Below are 23,884 nucleotides of genomic sequence, written 5' to 3'. Positions count from 1 at the left end.
GATGTAGCAGAAAAAAAGGAAAATATAAGGAAAAATGTATGACGTGAGATTCGAACTCACGACTTTACGGTGAAACGAAACAATAATTGATGTGCTTTAACCGATTACACCACTTATCTGACTAAATAGAAAATTAATATGTACATTTAAGTAAAATGAGTAAAATCCATGAAAAAGATCTTTTAAATCTTTGGAAAAAATCATTAAAGATCTTCTTATTAAGTGAAAGGATTTTGTGATCTTGATTCTAGAACTTTCCATCTCTGTTCTCGTCTTATCAAAAAAAAAATTCTACGATATGATTGTCTTATTTTCAGTGGAAAATCTCCAAAGAATTCCTTTCAAATTTTTATCATTACACCTTTCACGGATGATTTCTCAAAAAAATGTACAATATAGATTACGCAAAAGTATGCGAACCTTGGTGTACAAAATTTCTCGGAAGCGCACATTTCATTGTGAAGAAAAAAAAGAGAGGCAGACACCTCTCACCTCAAAAATATTTATTGAGATGATGCAAAAAAAATTATCTGCTGACCTTGTTTGGACTGATTTTGCTGAGAATTTGAATTTATCACTCGCTGGGATTTTTCTTTAAAAGTCTGTTTTTCACCCTGAAAAAAAAAATAAAATTCGTTGTACGTCGAAGAATTCTTAAAATTATGGAATTACGCAAATTGATTCTTGTGACGAGAACGAGTTTGATTTCGTTAAATTGATAGCAAAACCAATTTGCAAAATGGTCCTCTTTGGACGCAGGTCTCACCGAGATGACATTTTTGTATTTTTGGCCACGATTGCCCGCAGCAGGGGAATTTCCAAGTGAAGTAATATCTATATAGTCAAAATATATTCATGTTACATTTTTTTGTGTGTTCCACAGTCAGGGACATTTAATTAGGTTCACATAATGTATTTTGCATATTACGCAATTAATTAGACTTTAATGCGGGAGATATCTCAGTTATTGCTCAGTTTAGTATTTCACGTTTACAGTGTAATCTCGTAGTGAGGCTTTTACTGGAAAAACGTCAAAAAATGTGAACAAAAATAACATTTTTCCACTTTTCTCAGTTCCAGAATGGAAATTCAAAATTCTGTTCCAACAAAATCTGCATTGATATTTCCTCTTTCATTTGCTTTTTACCCCATCAAAATCCATCCAGTAGATCCTGAGAAAAATCTACATTTGTGTTTCAGGGCAGTTCTGTGAAAGTGTTAGAAAATTACAAGATGGCGTCTCACCTAAAATTGCGAAAAATTGATTTTCTTACACTTCAATAAAACCAAGTTTAAGAAAAACTTTTTTATTATAATCTTCCCTTTTCTCTATGAATCCTTAAAAGTCTTGTTGAAAACAATGCTTCACATTGAGACCTTTTTTGGTTACATGATGTGTGGAACTTCACTGCGAGACTTCACTGTATTCTTGTGTGGATATAAACAATTTGAGGGCAACCAACAGAATATTGTGCAAATTTTAATGATTTTTCTGTGTACAAAAAACAAGAAAAATTAATCGAATTAATATGATCAATACTGCGGTAGAACATCATGATTTCTATTTGATACACTTTGATGGTGATTTGTGGTTTTATAGAATGTTTTTTTTTTTTGCAAAATCTTAACGATGATTTCTTCATCATACTCAAATTGCACTACAATGAGTGAGAATTGAGATTTAAGTTCAATTTAGTGAAATTTCGTCAAATTAGGTTACTCTTTAACGTCTCTCAGAATATTGTACAATTTCCTTTTCGTAGTTTATTTAACATGCACCGTAAAACAAGATGTGTTGCAATTGTCTTGCCATTTTTTTTTATTCCCTTGCTCTTGACTCTATTTTACAAAATTTTTCATGGTTTTGCGATCTCTCATTTGAAGCATTAATTCTCAATATATTTTTTGTTATTTTATGGTAGCTAATGGTTTTAGAAAATTGTACAAAAGAGTGGAAATTCGAAACATTAGAATAGAAAGAAAAACATTAGAAAAACGTTAAATGTAAAATTAGCACAAAGAAATTCTCAAAAGATGTTAATTCGATTGTAAAAGCATTATTCTTTTTTATCCATATATTGTTAGCGCTTTAAATTAAAAGAAAATAGTTTATTTAAACATCCTGTCTAGAATAGATGTCTGACTATGACTTAAAAATACTACATCGTGGGTAATAATGAGGGGGAAGAAGTTTATGCATTTTAGGGTTTCATGTAGTTCTAAAGAAAAAAAAATATATTTTGAAAAAAGTTAAAAACTGGGGTAAATTCTGATAAAAATCTTTTCTTTTCTAACAATTTAAAAGTTTGTTGTAAGATTTTGACAGCTGATGTAAAAACATTTAAAAAATATCGTTCTATTGTCTCTCTATAAAAGGAAAAAAAAATAGTTGTTCTAGAAAACAGTCAGAAAGAACATTTAGGGAGCCCTGGAAAAGCAATTTTCCTTGAAAATTCAATTAAAGAAATAAATAAAATGTCAAAATATTATAAGATTTTTCCCAGAATACCAAAAATCTCATAACTGACGAATTGTAAAGAAGGAAAAGAAAAGATTTTTATCAGAATCTCTACCCCATTATTTATTTTTAAATAATTTACTTTCTTTCCAAAAAAAAATCTGGTTTTCTTCACTTGTGCCAATAATAATTTTGATGAGCTAATTTTTCATTTTCATTTTGATTTGATTGAAGAAATTGGAACACCTTGCAAAAATATTTATGAATTGGAGTGTTTACGCGACACGATAAAATAGCCTCAAGGGATGGAAGAGATTCAAAATGAAGATGACACTCTTGTTGATCCAACGATATACCTACCTACTTTTTTTTTCTTGTATTACATCCATCGATCATGTCTTCAGAGTGGTTTAAGAAAAATGAGCATAGCAAAAGCTTCCAATGCATTTAAAAAGGTTGAATGCATCAAAGTGAAAATTGAAGAAATTCTTGATGGTATTTTGCAAAGTGCCACGACGTCGTCATCTTTCTCTCCATGGCTCCATGATGAGATTGATCTCGGGTGGTGCTGTTGCAGAAAATACCATGGAGTTGTGAGAGAGAAAGATGCAATGAAGAGTGGATAAATGGGATGCTGGAGTCTGTTGGCGCCAGTGTTTTTTTTTTACAATCTTTCTTATTCAACTCTGCCCCATTGGCGCTTAGTTTTTTTTTTGCTAAACGTTTTCCTTGCAACATTTTTCCACTGATGTGAGTTTATAGTGTGGATTTTATACCATCCAATTGATATTCATCTCATTTTTATTTATCACATGGAGACGCCATAATAATATCCAATCGGTGAAACATGATGCGAAAAGAAAAAGAAGAAATAAGAAATGAAATCTCACCGAGATTCAATGCAATTTATTAGATGTGTGTAAAACATGTGAATAATCAATTAAATGCGCTTCCTCTCTTTCACTGTTACAGATGGTATTTTAGAAAAATAAAACGCATAGAAGCTGAGAAGAAACTACTACTTCCCGAAAATGAACATGGAGCTTTTCTCATACGTGATTCGGAGAGCCGCCAAAATGACTATTCACTGTCTGGTAAGTGCTGGAAGATAATGATATTCTCGATATTCTTAAAAGGCACAGATGAAAAAAAATCTCTCTTAATTCTATAAAAGCCATCGTGATGTGTGAGAATTGAAGAATACTGTTTTATTTTATTTTATTGATAAAGTAACTGAATATTTGAATTTAATTGAGAAAATGCTTCTTTTATATGCGTTTTACCATTGTTATGTGGTTTTTAGTTGTAGCAGTATACGTATACCTACAAATTTTGTAGAAAAAGGGACAATTTTACTCAAAAAATTAAGTCAAGATATCAATTTCTTTTTATTGAAAGGAGTTTAGTCTTGGATACACGATGAAATTCTTATGGGAGGAAAGAAATCAGAACACGCGTAATAATATAAAAAAGAAATATTGTCAAAGCGACTTCTTATTTTCTACAGAGATTGGCTTGGCTGGTAAAAAATCGGCAAAGATTGGTCAAAAATGCAAATAATGACGTCATCATTTTTTTTGTATTTTCTAATCCTCAATACATGAAAAATACATTCTCTAATAAATCAGTCTTAGGATTTCTTAATTTTTCAAGTTTTTCTCAAAAAATCTTAAGATTTTTTAATTCAGTTTGAATCGAGCGAAATGCATGTTTTTCGATGATTTTTACTAATTTAGATGCCTGAAAACCATCAGGATAAGTCTTCGAAAAATATGAATTTGAACCGAATCAGCCTGATTAAAGAAATTCTAGTTTCGATTGCGAAAATTAAGGAAATTCTATATTTTCATTAAAAAAAAATTAAATATAGCATGGATGGAACAGTATGTATAAAGCGAAAGAACGGTAAGTAAAACTTACGGGCTGTGATTCTTTCTTTGTCAGTGAAATGTGAAATTGACGGAAAATTGAGGATGGGCAAATTTTGAGGAAGGCTTTCTCGCGCACCGAATCACAGCCAACGCGCAGATAATTTGTGAGAAGCCTTAATCGTGGGCGTTGGCTGTGATTCGGTACGCGAGAAAGCCTTCCTCAAAATTTGCCCATCCTCAATTTTCCGTCAATTTCACATTTCACTGACAAAGAAAGAATCACAGCCCGTAAGTTTTACTTACCGTTCTTTCGCTTTATACATACTGTTCCATCCATGCTATATTTAATTTTTATCTTTGCAGTTTATATATATTTATCTTTGCATTTTTATATGTATATATATAATGTATATATCTATGCATTTATATATATTTATTTTATTTTATTTTATATGTGTATATAAAACGCCCCGCTTCGCGGGGCGTTGGACTTATGCATCTCAAGATATGACATATAAACTTTAAAACGCGATATCTCCGGAACGGCTACATAGATTTTCTTCATTTTTGGCATGGTGATAGATACTATAGTCAACTATTACATATCAAAATTTGAAGCAATTCTATAAAGCGGTGCTCGAGATATTCATCGAAAACTCATCGAAAATTTTGTTTTCGATTTTAGCGCCACTTGCAGTCATTTCTTGAACTTGTAATGTTCCGAGCAGTTGTAGGGCTCATTATTATCTTTCATTTGAGTCCGAGTTGATCAAAATCGGTCAAGCCGTTCTCGAGTTATGGCCGATTTTCGATGAAAATTTGTGGCGGCCATATTGGCTAAACGGCTTGGCCGATTTTCGAAAATGAGGTATCGTTGGAAAGGTCTTGATGGCCCCTACAACATATCAAAATTTCAGACCTCTAGCTATAATAGTGACTGAGATATAGCGAAAACAAAATTTTGAGGTTATTCAAAATGGCGGACGCGGGGGTGGGGGGTTGGATTTGACTTCATAATCGGATGTCTTCCACCTGATATATGAACTTTGCCGTTGACCGCAAGTTTCTATCTATTACCGTTCTCTTGCAATTTAGAGAAAGGTTCCGGCCGGCCGGACGGCCGGACGGACGGACGGACGGACGGCCGGCCGGAAAAATTTTTGGCGCCACCATTTTTTGGAATGTGGGGACCCTAATTCGTGCTCATCCCAAGTTTGAGCCCGATCTGACGACTTTGCATTTTAGAGTGTACACAGAAGCTGTGCTTCTTTTAAGAAAGAATCACAGCTAAAAAGAATCACAGCTAATGCTTCTTTTAAGAAAGAATCACAGCTAAAAAACTCAAATTTTTCTTAAAAAAACTTGAGAAATTCTTTAAAAAAAAAGTTTTTAAAGAAAATTTATGAAATTCTTAGAGATCTTAAGACAGTATGACTAATGAATTTCACCCAATGATCGGTACTGTGAGAACATTTTGTTCTTACAAAAAGTGAAATCAAAAACTAGGTTTGTAACCATTTTGGCTATATGGATTTTGAAGGGGTTCAATAGCCGTACAATTAAAAATGAAGAAGAAGAAATTTCTACCCCCCCTCCTCCCGTCGTACAATTTCAAAAGTAAAAACCGCCCCTAAAATTTGGCTCTGGCTACGCCCCTGATAATAGGCCTTATTCAACGACCAAGAAGCCCTTGAAATTCGCTTGAAATCTTGAAATTTCAGGCCCAATATTCATACTTTATAATTTTTGAAAAGTTTCTTTTATGTTTCATGTACCAAAATAATTTAAAAAAAAAAGACAAAAGTGACGTCATTGTTCGAATTTTTTGATAAATATTTACTGAAACGAATAATTCTTTATTTGAGGATCAGATCCTACAGAAGATTAATTTTGTTTTAAATAAAAAATAATTTTTTCTTGAGTTTAGATCTAAAAAAAGCTTCCAAAAACATAGAGTTTGTAATATTTCTTTGAAATTTTATTAAAAAATTTAATTATTCTTTTTATTTATTTCTTAAAAATAATTCTTATTTCTTTCTTTATTTCTTTGTGGTTTTTTTTAAAAGATTTTTTGAAAAAGATTTTCGAATTTGTGTTCAAATAATTACAGAAAAAGTCCTTAAAAATATATCATTTTAACTTTCCTCTTAACTACGTTATAAATTAATTAAAATAAAAAAGTTTAATGAAAAGCATTTAATTTTTTGATTTTGCACTTTGTCCTACCTTTTGTGCATTGAATGAGAAAATTTTTCAGCGTACCTATCTAATAATTAAATTTCGATTTTGGGCTTCTCAATGAGACAGAATTAACTTGAAAGGTGCATGATATATTTAGTCTGCCCTATGTGAGACCTTTTTGGGTAGAATACATATGTATGTAGGTACATACACAAATTGTGAAAGGTCAACCGTGTTAATGAATTGGACAAACTCTTAACCAGTTGAAACACCCTGTGGCCACATGCGTATATTACATATACATATTTTATTTTATTTATGAATGAAGAAAAACCTGCTGCTGTGTGTGAAGCGTGTTGTAAAAGAGAGATAGATGAATCAATAATCGTGAATCTATTTTTAAAATAAAAATTTTTTGTTGAAAAATTTGCATTTTATAATTGCAGTTCGAGATGGAGACACAGTGAAACACTATCGAATCCGTCAATTGGATGAAGGTGGCTTCTTCATAGCACGACGCACAACTTTCCGGTGAGTATATATAAATAAAGAATGTGATAGGAATCAAATAGATTTTACAAAAGCAAAAAAATAGAGTTTCTTGACAAAGTTCATCGTGAGCTTTTATATGCAATTAATGGAGGTATTTACTTTATTGGCATAAAAGTCAATCGGGGTGATTCAATTGAGATCACTCTCTCAATGTGAGAAAAGAATTGTAATACAGGTCTGTTAGGAGAACATTTTTTTGTCGCTTCTTCTCTCTCCGCGGTCAATTCAAGTCTATCTGGTGGTTCTCGTGCGATGGCTTTCTGCATTTTGTGCGTGCCATTTTTTTTGTAAAACATTGAGGAGAGATACAATGGAAAATGAAAAAGAATAAAATTCAATGTAAAAAAAAAAATACTTAGCCAATTCTGTACAAGGGCTTCGAGCCATAAGAATTGATGTAAATAAATATTATATTATTATTATATTATATATTATATTATATTATTTCCACAAAGTATTGCCACAACACATGGAATTCACTGACCGTTTAATGACTCCTTCGACACTCTTTTCAAAGATACTACCATTTTTTTTCTTTCAATTAATGTGCCAATTGACCCATTTAGCATCGCGATGTGATTTTCAGGAATTCATTTTACATTCATAGAATGTCTCGTGTTTGTGATAAATGAAATATATCCATACGTGTGTAAATATATAGTTGCAGAAGAAGGTGACTGGACACAAAAAAAAGTAAATGCCTCATCGGATTGCTCATACGATTGATTTATTTCTTTTTTTTTAAACTATATTTATAAATAGTTTAATAATATTGACTAATTACAAGAAAATTTCTTTTTGTTATTGTTGTTGTATCTCAACAGAACTCTTCAGGAGTTAGTGGAACACTATTCCAAGGATTCCGATGGATTGTGTGTAAATTTGTGTAAACCCTGTGTACAGGTAAGTGAAAAGTATTTAAGGATATTAAAGGAATATCAAATTAATACAGGATGGACAAATAATTTTCAAATGATTTCTCTTTTTTTTCTATTTATTTATCTAATCCATAATTTTACAGAGAGAAAAAAATTATTATGACTGTATCTCACTTAGGGTTATCACCTCTAGGGGTTTCACTCGGGGACTTCGGGTTTCGGGGTATAATCTCCGGGCTATATGGGTTTAGGATAAAGTCCGCATACACGGTTTAATTTTTTTTTGCTTTAGTTTTCAGCAATGCCAGAAAACTAAAAAAATCGGAAATTGAAAGTCTCTGTACTTTAGGAAGTTTCGATTTTTTTTAGCTAAAGGAAAATCGTTTTAAATCAAATCTGAGTTTTTCTAAATCAGAATAAACTTCTTTAAGCGAGACTACAGTTTTCTTCAAACTAGGTTTAGGTTTTTAAATGCAGTCTTAAGATTTTTAAGCAATGCCTTTTTTGTAGACTAGACTTTAGTTTTTTTTTAAGGTCAGACTTTGTAGGTTTTAAGGTTAGATTAGACTCAACTGAATCTGAATGTGCCTTAATAAAAATCTGTTCTAAAGGAACTATGGTTCGGCTTAAATAAATGGATCCGGCTTAATAAACAACTTAACTTTGTTTCTTACAATTGTTTAAGATGAAAATTTTATAGTTTTAATAGTTAAAAACAGGCTAGGTCTAGAATGCACTTAACACTACCTCAGAATGACCTTGATTAAAAACTTAAGATTAAAACTGAAGTCTGGTTTAAAAAAACTCAAGCTGATCCCTTATGCTAAAAAAGTTCGCCAAAAAACTAAACTTATAAACAAAAATTAAAATGTAATGTGAGGTGGTAACCCTAATCTCACTCAGCTTGCGAGATAATGAAAGTTCACCTTTTTATTTTTTTTTATTGAGAACTTTTAAATTGAAATTCTCAATTCTAAAAAAACGTAAAGAAAAATATTTAGAATATAGAGCAAAATCTTTCATAGAAACTTTTGAATTAGAAAATTATTGATTTTTATTTAAAAAAATCTTTCTAAAATCTTTCTAATAAAGAAAAGAATTAAATTCTTAAAATTTTCCGAGAAATCAAAGAGAAATTATCACCCATCCTGTTATTACATTTACTATTAATGCTTTTAAACTACATAAACAACAGCAACAATAAAAACTAGTTAAATATAATATTTGTAGTGTAAAAAAAATTAAGAGTAGGTTAATGAAAAAAAAAAAGATGAAAATAGAGATAAATTAAAAATAAAAATTAGATAGTACAAAAAAAAAACAACATGAACTTCTGTTGTGGCTCTAAACGAAGGTTTTGTGTCTTTTTTTCGTTCGTTTAGTCAGTCATTTTGGGTCTTTTTGAGGTAAATAGGAAACTCTCCTGTATGTTTATTTAATCTAAATAATCTTTCAACATTTTTTCTTCAATGTTCTCGTTCTATTTCTTTTCCTAATTTTTTTTTATTCAATTGTGTTTTTTACCCATTTTTTTCCGAGGAGAGAAATTTAAATATTGAGTTCTTTTTTCAATATCTTTTCAACACACACCACCACCCTAAAAAAAAAGAAATAAAATTGGATTTTTTCGTGAATTTAAGTTGATTTTTTTGCAAATATAGATTTTATATCATCTCTATACACACAAGATATTTTTGCCTAAATGTGCCTGAAGGAGGTTTTATATAAAGCTGAATTACTTATAGGCATAAAGAGAAATTCAAAAAAAAAAAAAAAAAGATTTTTAAATATTGTCGTGAATAAACCCTTAAATGCATGAATCAAAATTTTGGTATTATGAATGTTTCGTAGTGAAAAAAAAAGTTCTTCAGTGTAATTCATTATTTTATTTGGCTGATTTATTGCTCGAAAAATTTTCACTTTGCATTTGGAGATGACTGCCGAAAGATTTTTCCGCAAAAAAAAAAAACCAAAATGTCTCTTTATTGAAATTTGCATTTTCTGCGTGTAAATTATTCTCAACAAAAAAAAAGTTTATAATTTGATTAACGACCGTGTTGGATACACGAAAATATAAATTATCTTCAGGTGTCTCTTGGAAATTATAATGCTAAATGAATTTGGTTTGTTGGTTTTGCGAAAAGAAGACGTTTTGAATTTATTAAAAACTTGGAGATTTAATTAAAAAAGAATTTGCCGAAATATCTTTAGTCTCTAAGGCAAATTTAAGATAATAAATGAAATTAGTCTTAGAAACTTAATGTTCAGTAAGAATAATTATTTGTGGAATTAAGAATAAAGTTTTTTTTTAAATAATTTTTTTGCGGATATCCTGTGCAGAATCTTTGATAACTATTGGACAATAGTCGTTCATTTAAGGGTCTCTTTGTACAATTTTAGAGCAAAATAAAAGCATTAGAAGCATTTAATGTACCTACTGAGTAAATCCTCTAGATCTTTACTAAAGAAAAAAATCTCTTTTTGTTTTCTTTAAAAAAAAATTAGATTGAGAAACCTGTAACGGAGGGCCTATCGCATCGGACACGAGATCAATGGGAAATTGATAGGAGTTCCCTGAAGTTTGTCCGAAAATTGGGTTCTGGACAATTTGGCGATGTGTGGGAGGGTTTGTGGAATAATACAACACCTGTGGCAATTAAGACACTCAAATCCGGCACAATGGATCCCAAGGACTTCCTTGCAGAGGCGCAAATAATGAAGAAATTGCGTCATGCTAAACTAATTCAACTGTATGCTGTGTGCACAATGGAGGAGCCCATCTACATTATAACGGAGCTAATGAAACACGGATCACTACTTGAGTATTTGCAGAATAAGGGGAGGAATCTAAAGTTGCCGCAACTCATTGATATGGCGGGACAAATTGCCGCTGGGATGGCCTACCTGGAGTCACAGAACTACATTCACCGCGATCTAGCGGCTAGAAATGTCCTCGTTGGGGATAATAATATAGTTAAAATTGCCGACTTTGGATTAGCAAGGTGAGGAGATTTACAAAATATTTTTTTTGTTCATTTTATTTTGATTCGTTAAAATTCTATGAAAAAAAATTACTACCGCACACACTCTTTAAAATAAAATATTATACATCAAATTGCTCTATATTTTTAACACGAAACTCAATAATAGCTCTTGTGGATTATAATGAATGTGTAATGAAATATTTTTCTGGCGTAATTCCGAGTAATTTTTTGTTAAATTATGTAATGACGTATTTATAATTCCAAATTTTAGGAATTAATTTCGAATAATATATTTTTGAATTTTATTTTAATTTCCTTACTCACTGGACCTTAAACGTATAAGATAATTGCTATCTCTTCATTTAACGTTTTTTTTAAAAGTTTTATTGCAAAGAAATAGAAAAGGGAAGATAATAGTATGAAAGACGTAGCCATTGTGTTTGAGTTTCTTAATAGGTACCCTTTAAGTTTAAAAAGCAGCGATTTTTCCTTCGTTAAAACAAATTCTTCCCAAACTAAAATTGCAACTCAATTACGACGAATAACGTTAATAAAAAGAAAAAAATGTCAAACGTTATAAAGAAAACGTCAAAATTTGGAGACGTCATCTTTAGAAATGTCAATTTAAAACGTCACAAGCTAGAAATAAACGTCATTTTTTAACACTTGGAGGATAAAACTGGCAATCACTGCTAATTAGACTTTTTTAAACTGCCATAGATTAAAATCTATCCAAGTTATCTTGATAAATTTGACATCTATTTGTGGGCGACTTCAAATACTAGAAGTTCACCAAAAGAAAATCTAGAATAACGTTTTCTTTATAATAGATTAAACTTAAATTTTGAGGTTAGAAATTCGTGTCCTACAAGTGTTAAATAAATCTAATTTAACTGTCAACAATGTAGTAGAAACGTCTAAATAAAGCAACTTGAAGTTTGTACACTTTTCTTCCCGGAACAGTTTAATGTGTTCCCGGAAAGTGTAATAAGTGCCTGGAAGTTGTGCAGTCATCCTGTCCATTGCATGAGGAAGTTTCTAAGGGATCTTAGGAATCTCCTTTTCAACACCCGGCTGATCCTTGATTTCATTTAAGGGTTAAAATCTCTTCATTTAAGAAATCCCCTTTGCAATTACACCGAGTATTTTTATAAAGTCAGATTTTGACCCAAAGATGACATCAAGGATCAGCCGGGTGTTGAAAAGGAAGTTCCTTAGATTCCTTAGAAATTTCCTAATATAATGGACAGGATGACTGCAAAACTTCCAGGCAATTCTAACACTTTCCGGGAAGCACATCCAACGTTCTGGGAAGATACAAAAAATGTACAATACAAACTTCAAGTTGCTATAAAATAAATGTAAATCGTTAAAAAATGAAATGTCGATCTTATAAAATAAATCTCAAACGTTAGAATAGAAACGTTAAACGTTAAAATAGAAACGTTAAACGTTAGAAAATAAACGTCAAAACTTACTCATTCAACTAAAATAGTCGTTATAATGCTTTAATTATCACGGTTTTCATAAATGTTGGTTATCGACGCTAAGTCGGCCATGGCCGCAGGTGAGAGTTTTCCATCGCAGATGAATAAATAAATAATCTAATCTAATCTAATCTAATCTAATCTAAATGTCAATTCCGAAATTAGTTTTTCTTTCTAATCTATTTTATGAACCCTTAATTTTTTTTTAAGGGAAAAACCTTAAAACACCCACTTGAACCGATTTTTTGCTACGTCACTGTAAGTTATTCTTGAGTAGACATGCTTTGAATTTTAGCCAAGTATAAAATTCAAAAAAAAAAAACATTTTATTTTTCTACACAAACTCTCTCATTTTTCCTTTTTTTTTTAATAAAAGAATGAAAAAAGGTTTAATAAATTAAAAATAAAAAAATAATTTTCTAACTTTTTCTTGCAGATTAATAAAAGAAAATGAATATGAGGCAAAGGTTGGAGCTCGTTTCCCAATCAAATGGACTGCACCCGAAGCTGCCAATTACAGTAAATTTTCCATTAAATCCGATGTATGGAGTTTTGGAATTCTCCTCACAGAGCTGGTGACATATGGCAGAATTCCATATCCAGGTAAAGACACCGCGCAAAATTTTTATTTACATCACACGTGCTTCCACTTTATCATGAATGCAGGGAATTTTTTTTTATTTCTTTACTTTTTCGGAAAAATTTTCACTTTCATCCCAACATACGAGTGTTTCACTTTTTTTTTCTTTCCTCTTTTTTCTTCTTCTCATGTTGTGTAGGTGTTAAGTGGAGTATTTTGTTTAATATTATTTTGCATGAGGGAATTCTTCGAACACACGATGGGGAAGTTCCAATAGAAGGGGGAAATTTTTTAGTTACTTAGAGTACGCATTTTAGTTGATGCATAAAGTCTCGTCTTTCACGTGATTCATTCTGGGAGATTATATTTGCATATTTTAATGAACGTAGTGGGGAAATTTACTTAACGCACCTTTTATAAGAATATTCTATTCATAAAAGAGCAGCTGCTGCGAGAAGAGAGAGAGAAATATTAATTAAAACAAGTAGCATGGAAAATGTCATCTTTTACAAATACTTGGAATTAATTTGAATTTAATTTTTTCATGAAGAAACTTTCAATTAATATATTTTTATATTAGATAAAGATATTTTTTTTTGATTGCACCATATGTGGGTTTCCGCGAAAAGAATTACGCAAGGAGAATGTTTATCTTTTTTCATGTAAAACTCTCACACTTCCGATGATTTATTTTCCCTCTTTTATCAACTATTTGACGTGGAAAACACACCTGAGAGAATGGAATAATGCTCTACTATTGTAATTTTCAATTTACTTTTTCATTTTTATTTATTTTTAATTTTCTAAAGCAGATTTCGTGGAATCATCTCTCATTTTTTTCTGCAATTTGCAACATTGTGAAAGTTTATTTTTATTGGAGTTGAAAGTGTTGACATTTAATGAAAAATTATTGCCTGACTTCCAAGAAGAAGATTCTCTTGCATTGTCCTTTTCTCGTGAAAATTAACCCTCCGCCCTAATTGGCTCTAAAATCGCTCTTGAAAGTCTCCGAGTTTCCAAAATTTCGAGACCTGAAAATCTGTTATGTTGTAGGGGCCATCAATACCTTTCCAACGATACCTCATTTTCGAAAATTGGTCAAGCCGTTTAGTCAACATGGCCGCCAAAAATTTTTATCGAAAATCGACCATAACTCGAAAACGGCTTGACCGATTTTGATCAATCCAGAATCAAATGAAAGCTCTCAACAAACCCTACAACTTTCTAGAACATCTGAAATTTCAAAAGTGACCGCTAGGGGGGCACAGATCAAAAACAAAATTTTCGATGACTTTTCGATGAATATCTCGAAAACGCCATTATCGATTTGCTTCATTTTATGATATATTATAGCCCACTATAACATCTATTTATAAAAAAAAAATTATGTCGCCATTTTGAAAATATTGAGTTCCAACTTTGACATATCATATCTCGGGTTCTACGAGTCCAATTTTGATCAACTCAAGCGCAAATGGAAAGTTTCGTGAAGCACTACAAATGTCTAGCACATTGCAACTTCGAGAAATGACCGCGAGAGGCGTTAAAGTCAAAATAAAAAATTTCGAAAATTTCGAACTCAAATATTTCGAAAATACCATTATCGATTTACTTCACATTTTAATATGTTATAGGTGAAGTTAAGACTTTTCCAACGATAGCTCAAAATCGAAAATCTATGGAGCCGTTCTCGAGATATGGCGTTTTAAAGATTTCTTGGGGGATGACTTCAACTTTTCCCGACTTTGCGCGTATTTAAAATATTTTTGTGTTCTAAAATGAACAAAAGACTTCTTAGGGAGTACCAAGGAGTCTATTAAGGCTCATTTTACCGCAAGAATTTGCTTTTTTTACGAAAAATTCTATGGGGTCGGTCACTTACCCCATAATAGTAATGTGCGTAAGAGTTTTGGCCATGGCGTACGGAGGGTTAAATAAGGAATCTTTGTGAATTTTTCTTGAGTCATTTTGATTTATTTTCCTGTGCTTAATTCTTTATTCTTCCATTTCTTTTCTTCTCTGTATAGGCATGACAAATGCAGAAGTATTAAGCCAAGTGGAACACGGCTATAGAATGCCAATGCCACCGAATTGCATTAAACCTCTGTATGAGATTATGTTGGAGTGCTGGCACAAGGACCCAATGCGACGTCCAACCTTCGAGACGCTCCAGTGGAAGCTCGAGGACTTCTTCACGATGGACCAAAGCGACTACAAAGAGGCTCAGGCCTACTGATAGACGCGGATGTGCACCGTGTCCATGGGAAGCCTCCAATGTTTTTTTCTTGGCACAAAATTCTCCCTCCCACGCTCCTCCTCCGTCAATTTGCTCTTCATCTCCCGTTTTTATTATTAATTAATTATTTTTTTTTTATTATTATTACAATGCACCAACAATTTATTCTCTCTCGCACACCTTTCCTCTCAAATCACCCCCACAAAAAAATCTTTTTTTTGTCGCGTATTCTTTTGTAGGTATTTATTTTGCTCCTTCGGTAGGTTATTAATCTCAACAATGAGTGGAGGAGGGGTTTGTTGCGGCGTGGGGGGGGGGCAACTACATAAAGGGGTGTAAATGCAAAAAAAAATAATAAGAGATCAGCAGAAGAAGGATAAAAGTGTGACAAGAGCATTCTCTGGTAAATAAGATGATTTTTTTTTTACTTCAAAGCGCGCGCTCAGAGGGCTGTAAAAGCGTATTTTCCAATTTTTAGCATATTATTTCACACAACACACACAAAAAAGATTTACAGTACTATATATAGAGAGATTTACAATTTACTATATACATATAATTATATATATATTGAAGAAAATGTCGGTGGAAATACAACAAAAAATGTTCTTCAGCATTAATTATATATTGGAAAAAAAGAGAGAAAAATAGAAAAGGAAATAAACGTAAAAAAATATAAATTGAGAAATTAAAATGTCGCATGTCACAGTATATGATGTAAAAAAAAACTACAATCATGGTTCTTTTTTTTATTATACAATAAATCACACTATAACCAATTATTTGGAGATTTTCTTTTTTAAATTTTTTTTGAGGGTTTTTTGCAGGATTTTAGTGATGAAAGAAGGTGAATGGGAAATTTGCAAAAGGTAATGGGATGTTGCTCGTCAATTTTTCGTTTTCAGAACGTCTCTCGCTCAACAAAGATCAAAAAATAAAATAGCTATTAGTGACCACTGATGGCAAAGTAAACACAGAATAAATACGGCAACCCCAATTTTCAGCGCCATCTGTTGAGAGCTGTAAAAAAATATATCTAGGCGATTGTCGCGTGAATGTCGCGAGAAAATCAATATATTTTCTTAAAGGAAGTCGCAAGATTTCTAGGGAAAGTCGCCAGAAATCCGGGGTTTATAAGGCGATTGTCGCGTGATTTTCAAACTGAAAGTAGCCAGAAAGTCGCGCGAAATATACCGAATTTCACGCGACACCTGCTGACTCATGCGAAAATCAAAAATTTCTTACAGCAATTATCTGAAACCTTAAGTTAACGAATTGGTGCCGATTTGCAAATACTACACTACAGTAAGAAAATATTAATTTTGCATAAAAATATTTATTACATATTCATATTTCATATTTGTCTCGTAGAAAAAATTAGGATTTCAAAATACATTAACACTGGCAATACCAAATTTCATCAAGTACGGTTTTATTCTGATTGGCTTTCTAGTTCTAGGGGATCCTGGGAATCCATTTTCTCTCTGCGCTTCTAAAAATATTTAAAACAGGTTTATTAATTACTAATAATTGTTATAGAATTATTCCTATAATTTACTTACCCTTCTCTTCATCAATCGATCTCAGAAGAGTTTTATTTTATGAGTCAATAGAGATCGTGGGGTGCCCCCCTGAAGCCTTTGGGTATAGCTCACTATGCCCAACTTCAGGAGGGGCTTCTTTCCCACCATCTCATTCACGCTGAATTGTACTACCAGCTTTTCGTCAAGGAGCGCTTCCAGCCATAGTGGATGATGTATTTCGACCTTTTTGTTTATTGCTTCCTTGACGTCCTATGCGTGTTCCGTTTGCATCATGTCCTCCACCTCCTCCAGCTCTGACATTGTTTTAAGAGGAAAAAGAATGATCTTCCTCTTCCGCATGCATTGTTCTAAATCAGAGAAGAATTGAATTTGTATGAGAATTAATTAAGAGCACAAAGATTTATTAATATTTTTTTTTATAATTTAGTTCAGTACTGTAGGGGAACCTGGGGTAAAACGATGAATTTGGATATCCTTCGCGAATAACCCGAATATTTTCGTAGATCCGAATAACTTCGTCCAGATAGATCCCCTTTGAAAAAAAAAGTTTAGTTCGCGCGAAGTATCGCAAACAACTTTTGAAATATTTATTAGAAATCTCATAATTTTCATACATAAATCAAGACAATTTTATGATAATTTTTTATTCTTAAAAACATGAAGCTCTCTTCGAATTCTAATTTTGTTAAAAATATCTTCTTAAATCTGATAGTTTCTTTGTTCTTTTGAAAAAAAAAAAACATTTTTGCAAGAGAATTTTGTTAAGAATTTTGAATAATAAGTGAAAAAGGAAGAAAAATAACTGAAAAGTTAAGTAAGCAAAACCCGAAAGGAATAAGTGATTAAATTTCTTTATTAAGTCAACAATGAATTGAAATATTTTACATTTTGTAGTGTTTGAAACGATTTCAAAGTATTTTCTCCTCTAATTCACTAATATCATTAGTTATTTTGTTAAAAAAAAATTCAATATATTTCATGAAGGATTCTCTTAAAATATTTAATTGAAGAAAAGTAAATTTTTAATATTGAAATTCATCTCTTTCCAGCCTTTCCAGCTAATTCTTGTAGATAAATTTAATTTGTCCATTAGTTTTGTTGTAAAGGAAATCCAAAATTATATCTGTGGGACCTTCCAAAACTTCCACAATGGGTGTATGGCTCACCACAAAATTAATCATTTTTGACCTCGATCTGAGATGAGATCCGAGACTTTGGATGAATTTGAAGGAAATCTCATTGTCACTCAAATCAACAAATTCGAGCAATGGGCACTTCATGATGAACTTCCTAAGCCCTTTTGCTGTGACTTTGGATTCGGAAACATCGAGACCCTCGAGTGTGGGAAAACAGGTGAGTTTTGCGAGTAGACTATCAGTTGCAATCCCTTTCAAGCCGAGACTCTTCAAATTTTGGAATCTCGCAACCTTCCTCAATGTGCTGTCTTTCACAAAAACGGCGCACGATATGCCTAAATGCTCAAGAGTCCCCCGGCGAATCATTTTCTCGAGAAGTTCATCAAAAATATCGTCGCTCATGAGAGTGAAGTAGAATAGTTCCAAATTCCTTAGTCCCACCAAGTCGCCAATTGTTTCTATATCTTTGGATTTAATGTTGGGTAGATCGCACATGGACAGGGTCTTCAAGTCTCGCAGGTTGGTCAGCATGGATTGTACACAGGTCCCATTAATATTTCCAAAGCCATACAATTCGAAATAATATAGTTGTCGATTTGCTTCGCAGAATTCACGAAAGTACACAGCTTCCAGGGGGGAGTTGATGTAGAGTTCAGCCTCTTTGAGTCCCCTCAATCCTTGAAGGAATTTCCCAGTGAGGCATTCGGTGGAGACCAAACGAAAAACTTCAAGTTCATTCGTTCGCAAGAAACACGCCAAGAGTCCTTCGTCCGTTAGCTGGCAATTCTCAAAACTGGCGCTCTTCATCTTCCCAAACATCTCACTCAGTACCCGAATGGAGGTTTCATTGCTGAAATCAAATTCAACCAAGCGTATTCCTCGCAGTTGCTTAAAATGCTCCAAAATTGTCAAAGGAGGACACTCATCCGGGATGCCCAAAGATTCGCTTGAGACATTCAAGTGATGAACGTAGGGTCCCACACGACGAGATATCTTTTCAGCCATTGAGAGGGATATTGGGCCCATACTGCGTTTGGCTAATTCAACAAAATTCATTATGGGAATGGTTCTGTAGCTCAACTGTACCACATCCTGAAATCTCACGCAAACCTCCTCCAGTGAAAGTAGATCCTCAATTTTGAGGTACTTGAAGAGGATTAGCAGACAATCATTGTTCAACCAGAGAATTGGTGCGTCATCCATCATTCAGTCGCGTCTGGATCTGCGAAGTAAAGCAACTTGATGTTTGTACACTTTTTGAATACACTTTTACTTCCCGGAACGGTATGATGTGTGTCCGGAAAGTATCATAAGTGCCTGGAAGTTCAGCAGAATGACTACCAATTGCATCAGGAAGTTTCTAAGGGATCTTAGGAACTTCCTTTTCAACACCCGGCTGATCCTTGTGTCATCTTTTGGGCAAAAATCTGAGTCTATAAAAATGCTTCACAAAATTGCAAAGAGAACTTCCTAAATGGACATATTTTGACCCCATGGATCAGCCCGGGTGTTGAAAAGGAGATTCCTAAGAACCCTTAGAAACTTTCTGATGCAATTGGCAGTCATCCTGCTGAACTTCCAGGCACTTATGGTACTTTCCGGGCATATAACATACCGTTCCGGGAAGAAAAAAGTGTATTGAAAAGTGTACAATCTTTAAGTTGCTGCGAAGTAATGATGTCAGAGGATTCAATGGGCATGTGGAATTAAGTTCTTGTGCTAATGCAGAGACTTCCTGAACAAATTGCTTTACAACAAGACATGAAAATGAATTTCTGGCACAGTGTGGACCAGCTTTTTAGGGCTCTTTTTTTTTGTTTTCTCTGAAATTGTCCCCATTGCATAGCTCGCGGTCACTCTTCAAGAAAATACTAAATACATACCTTTCCGGGAGATAAGACTTCTTAATCTACACCTAGGCTTGACGCAAATTCACCTAATTAATTTGCTTTACTTGCTTTTGAATTCAGTACGTACAATACGGAAACTTTTTTTATACACACCCGCGAAAATCGTTGAAAATAGCGGTGAAGCCGGTGGTGGATGAATCTTGAATTTCCGTTATTTTTAGGTTATGGACAAATTGAACTTAACCTAAATTTTTTAGCCCAAAGTTGTCAAAATCTGGAATAAAAATACTGGGCGGATTTTTTGCACAATTAAGATTTTCTTTAATTTTCCTCCCGGGAAAATGGCTTCATTGAGCAATACATCGGAAATTGAGACAAAGCTGGAGAAGGTAACATGAGTTTATTGTACCAACGGGAATCAATGTGATTCATGGGCTGTTTTTCCCTGAACAGGAAAAGGCAAACTTGGCACTTTTGCGATCCCGTGTTGAAAACTATCAGGACCTCACAAAGTCAATGTCGTCAATTCTGAATTCTTTTGAGCAGCGCTTGGGGCGCTTGGAGGAGACCATCCTCCCCGTATACCATGAGACAGAGCACCTTCAGAAGCGTCAGCAGAACTTAGATGCAACTCTGCAGTGTCTGGAAAAAGTTCTTCAGCACTACGATGCTTCGCAGGAAGTTTGCAATTTAATCCATTTGGGACCGTCAGAGGGGGATGTTGGGACATTTCTGGATGCTCTCGATCGTCTCAAGGCTGCAATGGATTACTTCCTGAATAACAATTCACAAAGTGTTGAGCTTGACAATGTGACGAGCCTCTTCAATACGGGCTGCGAATCCCTCAATAATCACTTCAAGTTCCTCCTCAGGAAGCACTGTAGCCCAATGCGTCCTGTTGACCTACTTGATTTGATCTACATCGAAGAGGATTCATCCGGCGAAGATTGCCCTTCCATCAAGCAACTTCCACCGACAGCTCGAGAGGAGCTGCGTATTGTTGCAGCATGGTTGGAGAATCACCTTCGGCGGGAATATGTTGTCATCTATGCAGATGAGCGATCAGATGTTGTCTTTAGATCCCTGCAGATGCTGAAGGATCACCAGAAGAGCGGCAGCTGGGGCAGTGAGCCACTCAAGACACGCTACCACGGAAAACCCGAACCGAGAAAATCCACTTCGGCACGACTCCAGCAAATCTTTGAGCGAAAAGCCAATAAGATGCTACTCAAGGCATCCCAAACAATTGAACAGAGTCGCTTTGCGATCCGTAAGAATTCCGGGTATGGCGATAATCTCACCACTGATGATCATGTAGGTGATGGTGATCAGGATTTGGAGAAGTACCTCGTACTGTTGCTTGGGCTGCAGCGTCTTCTCATCTGGGAGCGCCAAATACTCTCAGATGTCATCCCGAGTACACGGCTCGGGGAGGTTTTCTCCCGCCTGGCTCACACATCCATTGAAATGGTGGTCAAGGATGCCGAGAGTATTACATCGAAGGTTCTCCGGAGTATTGCACGGAAGGACTGGACAGCAGCTCTGGGTGTCTTCTCGGCACTGAAACACGTCACACTCATGCAGCCGGACATTGAGAAGCTGTGCGACGTGAGTCAACGTCATCAGCTGGCGATGGTGCTGCAGAAGCTCCAGAGCACGGGATCACGAGCTCTGGAACAATTTCTGGATCTTGTGCGTGGTGACACGGGATCAAATCTCGTTGCAATGAGCTCAAGCACAATTTCTGGCTCGGGAAATGTGCCAAAAGATGCAACAGTGCACGAGCTGACAAGCAATGCCATTTGGTTTGTTGAGCATCTCCTGGAGCATGCTGATGTAATTGGTGGGATCCTCCAGATGGACTCCTTCTACGCCAGCCAATTGGATTCTATTGCGCTGCACAAATCTCTCTCACCGGAAGATCGCCGGAAAGCCCTGCTGGGTTTGTACATTAAGCGAATCCTTTCGGAATTGAACTTGACCATTGTCTCAAAATGCGAGCAGTACAGTGACATTGCAACACGTCACCTCTTCCGCCTCAACAACATCCACTACATCCTTAAGTCACTACAGAGATCCAATCTGTTGGAATTGCTCTCTGTGACGGAGCCCGAGTGCGAGAAAAACTATCAGGATCTCATTCAGGAGCTCAAAAACTCCTATCAGCGTTCCTGGATGCGAATTTTGGCACATATATCACCCCTTGAGGACCTCCCGCGGCCCACTGCGGGAAAAGTACGTGAAAAGGAAAGGGCGGTAATTAAGGAGCGTTTTGCCAACTTCAACAAAGATCTCGAGGAAGCGTGGAAAACACAACGGGGCATCTCAGTACCGGACGTGATCCTCCGTGAGGGGCTGAAGCGAGACAATTCAGAGACACTCATCCCACAGTACAATGCCTTCTTTGAAATGTAAGTTTTTTTCTCAGTGATCAAAACTGGTCAGAATCACGTAAGAGACTTCCTTTTTGCAGGTACGCTGAGGTATCCTTTAGTAAGAACCCAGAGAAGTACGTCAAGTACAAGCCACACGATGTAACGAGGATGCTAAACAGTCTCTTCGACGATACAGTCTAAAAGAGTTCCAAACTGGTAAGTTTTATCCCGTTTTTTTCCCTCCCTCCAGTTTATCAACATTCCTTCGTCCTGAACTTTCCGGAAAAAAAGGAAATAAATCTTGAAATTCTCATCAAAATATAATCTTGAACATTGAGGATTTATCATTTAATTTATTCAATTCGCTTCTACTACGAAGATTTTATTAGTTTTTTTTTTATTAACATGATTCCTTCAAAATCATCTTCTGGCCAAGCTCTTGGCTCCTATATATTACTCCAAGAAGATAAAGCGAGAGCCATATTTTGCTGGAGTCCTGGGGTAGTCGTCAGGAAGCCCTGGTGTGGCATCAGGGTAGACAACCTTCTCTTTCTTCGGTGGTGCTGGACGTTCGCTATCGTGAATTCGGGCACGACAGAAGTATCCATAGTGTGGTCGCTCAATTTGCATGTTGTCCAGCATACATTTATCAAAAACGCCCTGAGTCTTGCGGCATCTGGAAATATAATTTTGGATTTTAGGATGTCATCAAAGGAGCTTTGATTTAGTTAATTCCTTACGGTTTCATGGCGCAATCTTGGCTACTTTTGTCCAGGCAATTGGCATACTGCGTGAATTCTTCATGACAGGACTTCTTAACCTTCCGGAAGAACTCCAGAGCACAGTTTGTTACGGCTTTCCCTTCCTTTATGCACTTTCGTGGATCCTGTAGTTCCTCGCAGCATAACATGAATTCCTGCAAATTGCAAATTTTCAAGAGATTACTATGGATTGTCAAGAAAACAAACAGTTGAGGTTATGTCGAATAATGCCCCAAAATGTTACATAATTCATCTAAATTCAACCAAAAGATGGGATTTCCGGGAAAGGATTTCCTCCTCGCAGTTTCAGGAATGAGATACAAAGTAGAAAGGGCAGGAGGATACCTACATTATTCTGAAATTCACAATATTTTCCAAGATGAAAAGCTCCAGCTTTGAGGGCAGGTCCCGAGAGATTGACCTCCTGGACAGTGAGCTCCTCTTCCGTGGGTAGATCTATTTTATGGGTGACAACCATGGTGGTCCTGTGCGCCCCTTTTTACACACAAAAACTTCCCCGAAAATTTGTCACAAAAATCCTTGTTTTTCTTCTCGCCGTCAGCTGTTTGCAATTCGTTAATCGTTATAACGACCAAGTAACGACCGATCACACAGTCAGCTGAAATCTCTACCATTAACCCTTACTTTCATGACTGGGGTGAAAAAACACCCTTTTTTTGTAAACCCTTAAATAGTTATTAGAATTGAATCTAATTGAGAATTTTTCTTACTAAATTCATTTTATTTATTTATTTCTTATTTCAGTATTGAAAATCCAGAGAAATGTTTTTTTTTTTTTGAAGAAATGAAATCAAAATCAAAGTTGTCAAAGTTATACGTGGACTACGTGGAAGACAAAATTGGTACTCATTGCCAATCAAAATCCCATAAATTCAAATAAATCCAATAAATTCCCTCTCCAAATGAAATTCTCTTTTCTTCTGTGAAAATCCTTTTGTGTATTCTGAAAATTCTACATGGTTATTCCGCT

At 34.5% G+C, this 23,884-nt stretch overlaps 4 protein-coding genes across 10 annotated transcripts in view; 2 read left to right on the top strand and 2 right to left on the bottom strand.

Moving 5' to 3' along the window:
- The window catches only part of LOC129791815 (tyrosine-protein kinase Src42A), a 29,804-nt gene extending 13,798 nt beyond the window's left edge, over positions 1 to 16,006 (top strand). For all 3 annotated transcript variants that reach the window (XM_055830353.1, XM_055830355.1, XM_055830352.1), the window contains 6 exons: positions 3,431 to 3,552; positions 6,957 to 7,041; positions 7,887 to 7,965; positions 10,446 to 10,942; positions 12,848 to 13,014; positions 15,019 to 16,006. In XM_055830353.1, coding sequence (XP_055686328.1) covers positions 3,431 to 3,552; positions 6,957 to 7,041; positions 7,887 to 7,965; positions 10,446 to 10,942; positions 12,848 to 13,014; positions 15,019 to 15,227 — 1,159 coding nt within the window. In that variant the 3' untranslated portion in view covers positions 15,228 to 16,006. The remainder of the gene's footprint in view (positions 1 to 3,430; positions 3,553 to 6,956; positions 7,042 to 7,886; positions 7,966 to 10,445; positions 10,943 to 12,847; positions 13,015 to 15,018) is intronic.
- Positions 16,007 to 17,606: 1,600 nt separating this feature from the next.
- Positions 17,607 to 19,954, bottom strand: LOC129791917 (uncharacterized). Of its 4 annotated transcripts, none has more exons than XM_055830541.1 (3): positions 19,791 to 19,954; positions 19,523 to 19,571; positions 17,607 to 19,129 (listed from the first exon to the last, which is right to left on the bottom strand). In XM_055830541.1, the coding sequence occupies exon 3, from the start codon at positions 19,111 to 19,113 to the stop codon at positions 17,830 to 17,832; it is 1,284 nt and encodes a 427-aa protein (XP_055686516.1). In that variant the 5' UTR covers positions 19,114 to 19,129; positions 19,523 to 19,571; positions 19,791 to 19,954; the 3' UTR covers positions 17,607 to 17,829. The 4 variants fall into 4 exon arrangements, with proteins under 4 accessions (XP_055686516.1, XP_055686517.1, XP_055686519.1 ...); XM_055830542.1 differs by having other exon boundaries at positions 19,559 to 19,571; XM_055830544.1 differs by lacking the exon at positions 19,523 to 19,571.
- Positions 19,955 to 20,002: 48 nt separating this feature from the next.
- On the top strand, positions 20,003 to 23,672 carry LOC129791839 (exocyst complex component 7). 2 transcript variants are annotated; one of them, XM_055830409.1, is made up of 4 exons: positions 20,017 to 20,146; positions 20,211 to 22,168; positions 22,231 to 22,348; positions 23,659 to 23,672. In XM_055830409.1, exons 1-3 carry the CDS (start codon positions 20,099 to 20,101, stop codon positions 22,331 to 22,333), a joined length of 2,109 nt encoding a protein of 702 aa, XP_055686384.1. In that variant the 5' UTR covers positions 20,017 to 20,098; the 3' UTR covers positions 22,334 to 22,348; positions 23,659 to 23,672. The 2 variants fall into 2 exon arrangements, with proteins under 2 accessions (XP_055686383.1, XP_055686384.1); XM_055830408.1 differs by lacking the exon at positions 23,659 to 23,672 and having other exon boundaries at positions 20,003 to 20,146; positions 22,231 to 22,469.
- LOC129791996 (NADH dehydrogenase [ubiquinone] 1 alpha subcomplex subunit 8) lies at positions 22,466 to 23,493 on the bottom strand. The gene is made up of 3 exons (XM_055830706.1): positions 23,243 to 23,493; positions 22,873 to 23,048; positions 22,466 to 22,808 (listed from the first exon to the last, which is right to left on the bottom strand). Exons 1-3 carry the CDS (start codon positions 23,369 to 23,371, stop codon positions 22,586 to 22,588), a joined length of 528 nt encoding a protein of 175 aa, XP_055686681.1. The 5' UTR covers positions 23,372 to 23,493; the 3' UTR covers positions 22,466 to 22,585.
- Positions 23,673 to 23,884: the final 212 nt, after the last annotated feature.

This window comes from Lutzomyia longipalpis, chromosome 3 (genome assembly GCF_024334085.1).
Source record: "Lutzomyia longipalpis isolate SR_M1_2022 chromosome 3, ASM2433408v1".
Classification (NCBI taxonomy): Eukaryota; Metazoa; Arthropoda; class Insecta; order Diptera; family Psychodidae; genus Lutzomyia; species Lutzomyia longipalpis.
Note: the sequence above shows the minus strand (reverse complement) of the source record. Positions and strands in the feature narration are given on the sequence as shown.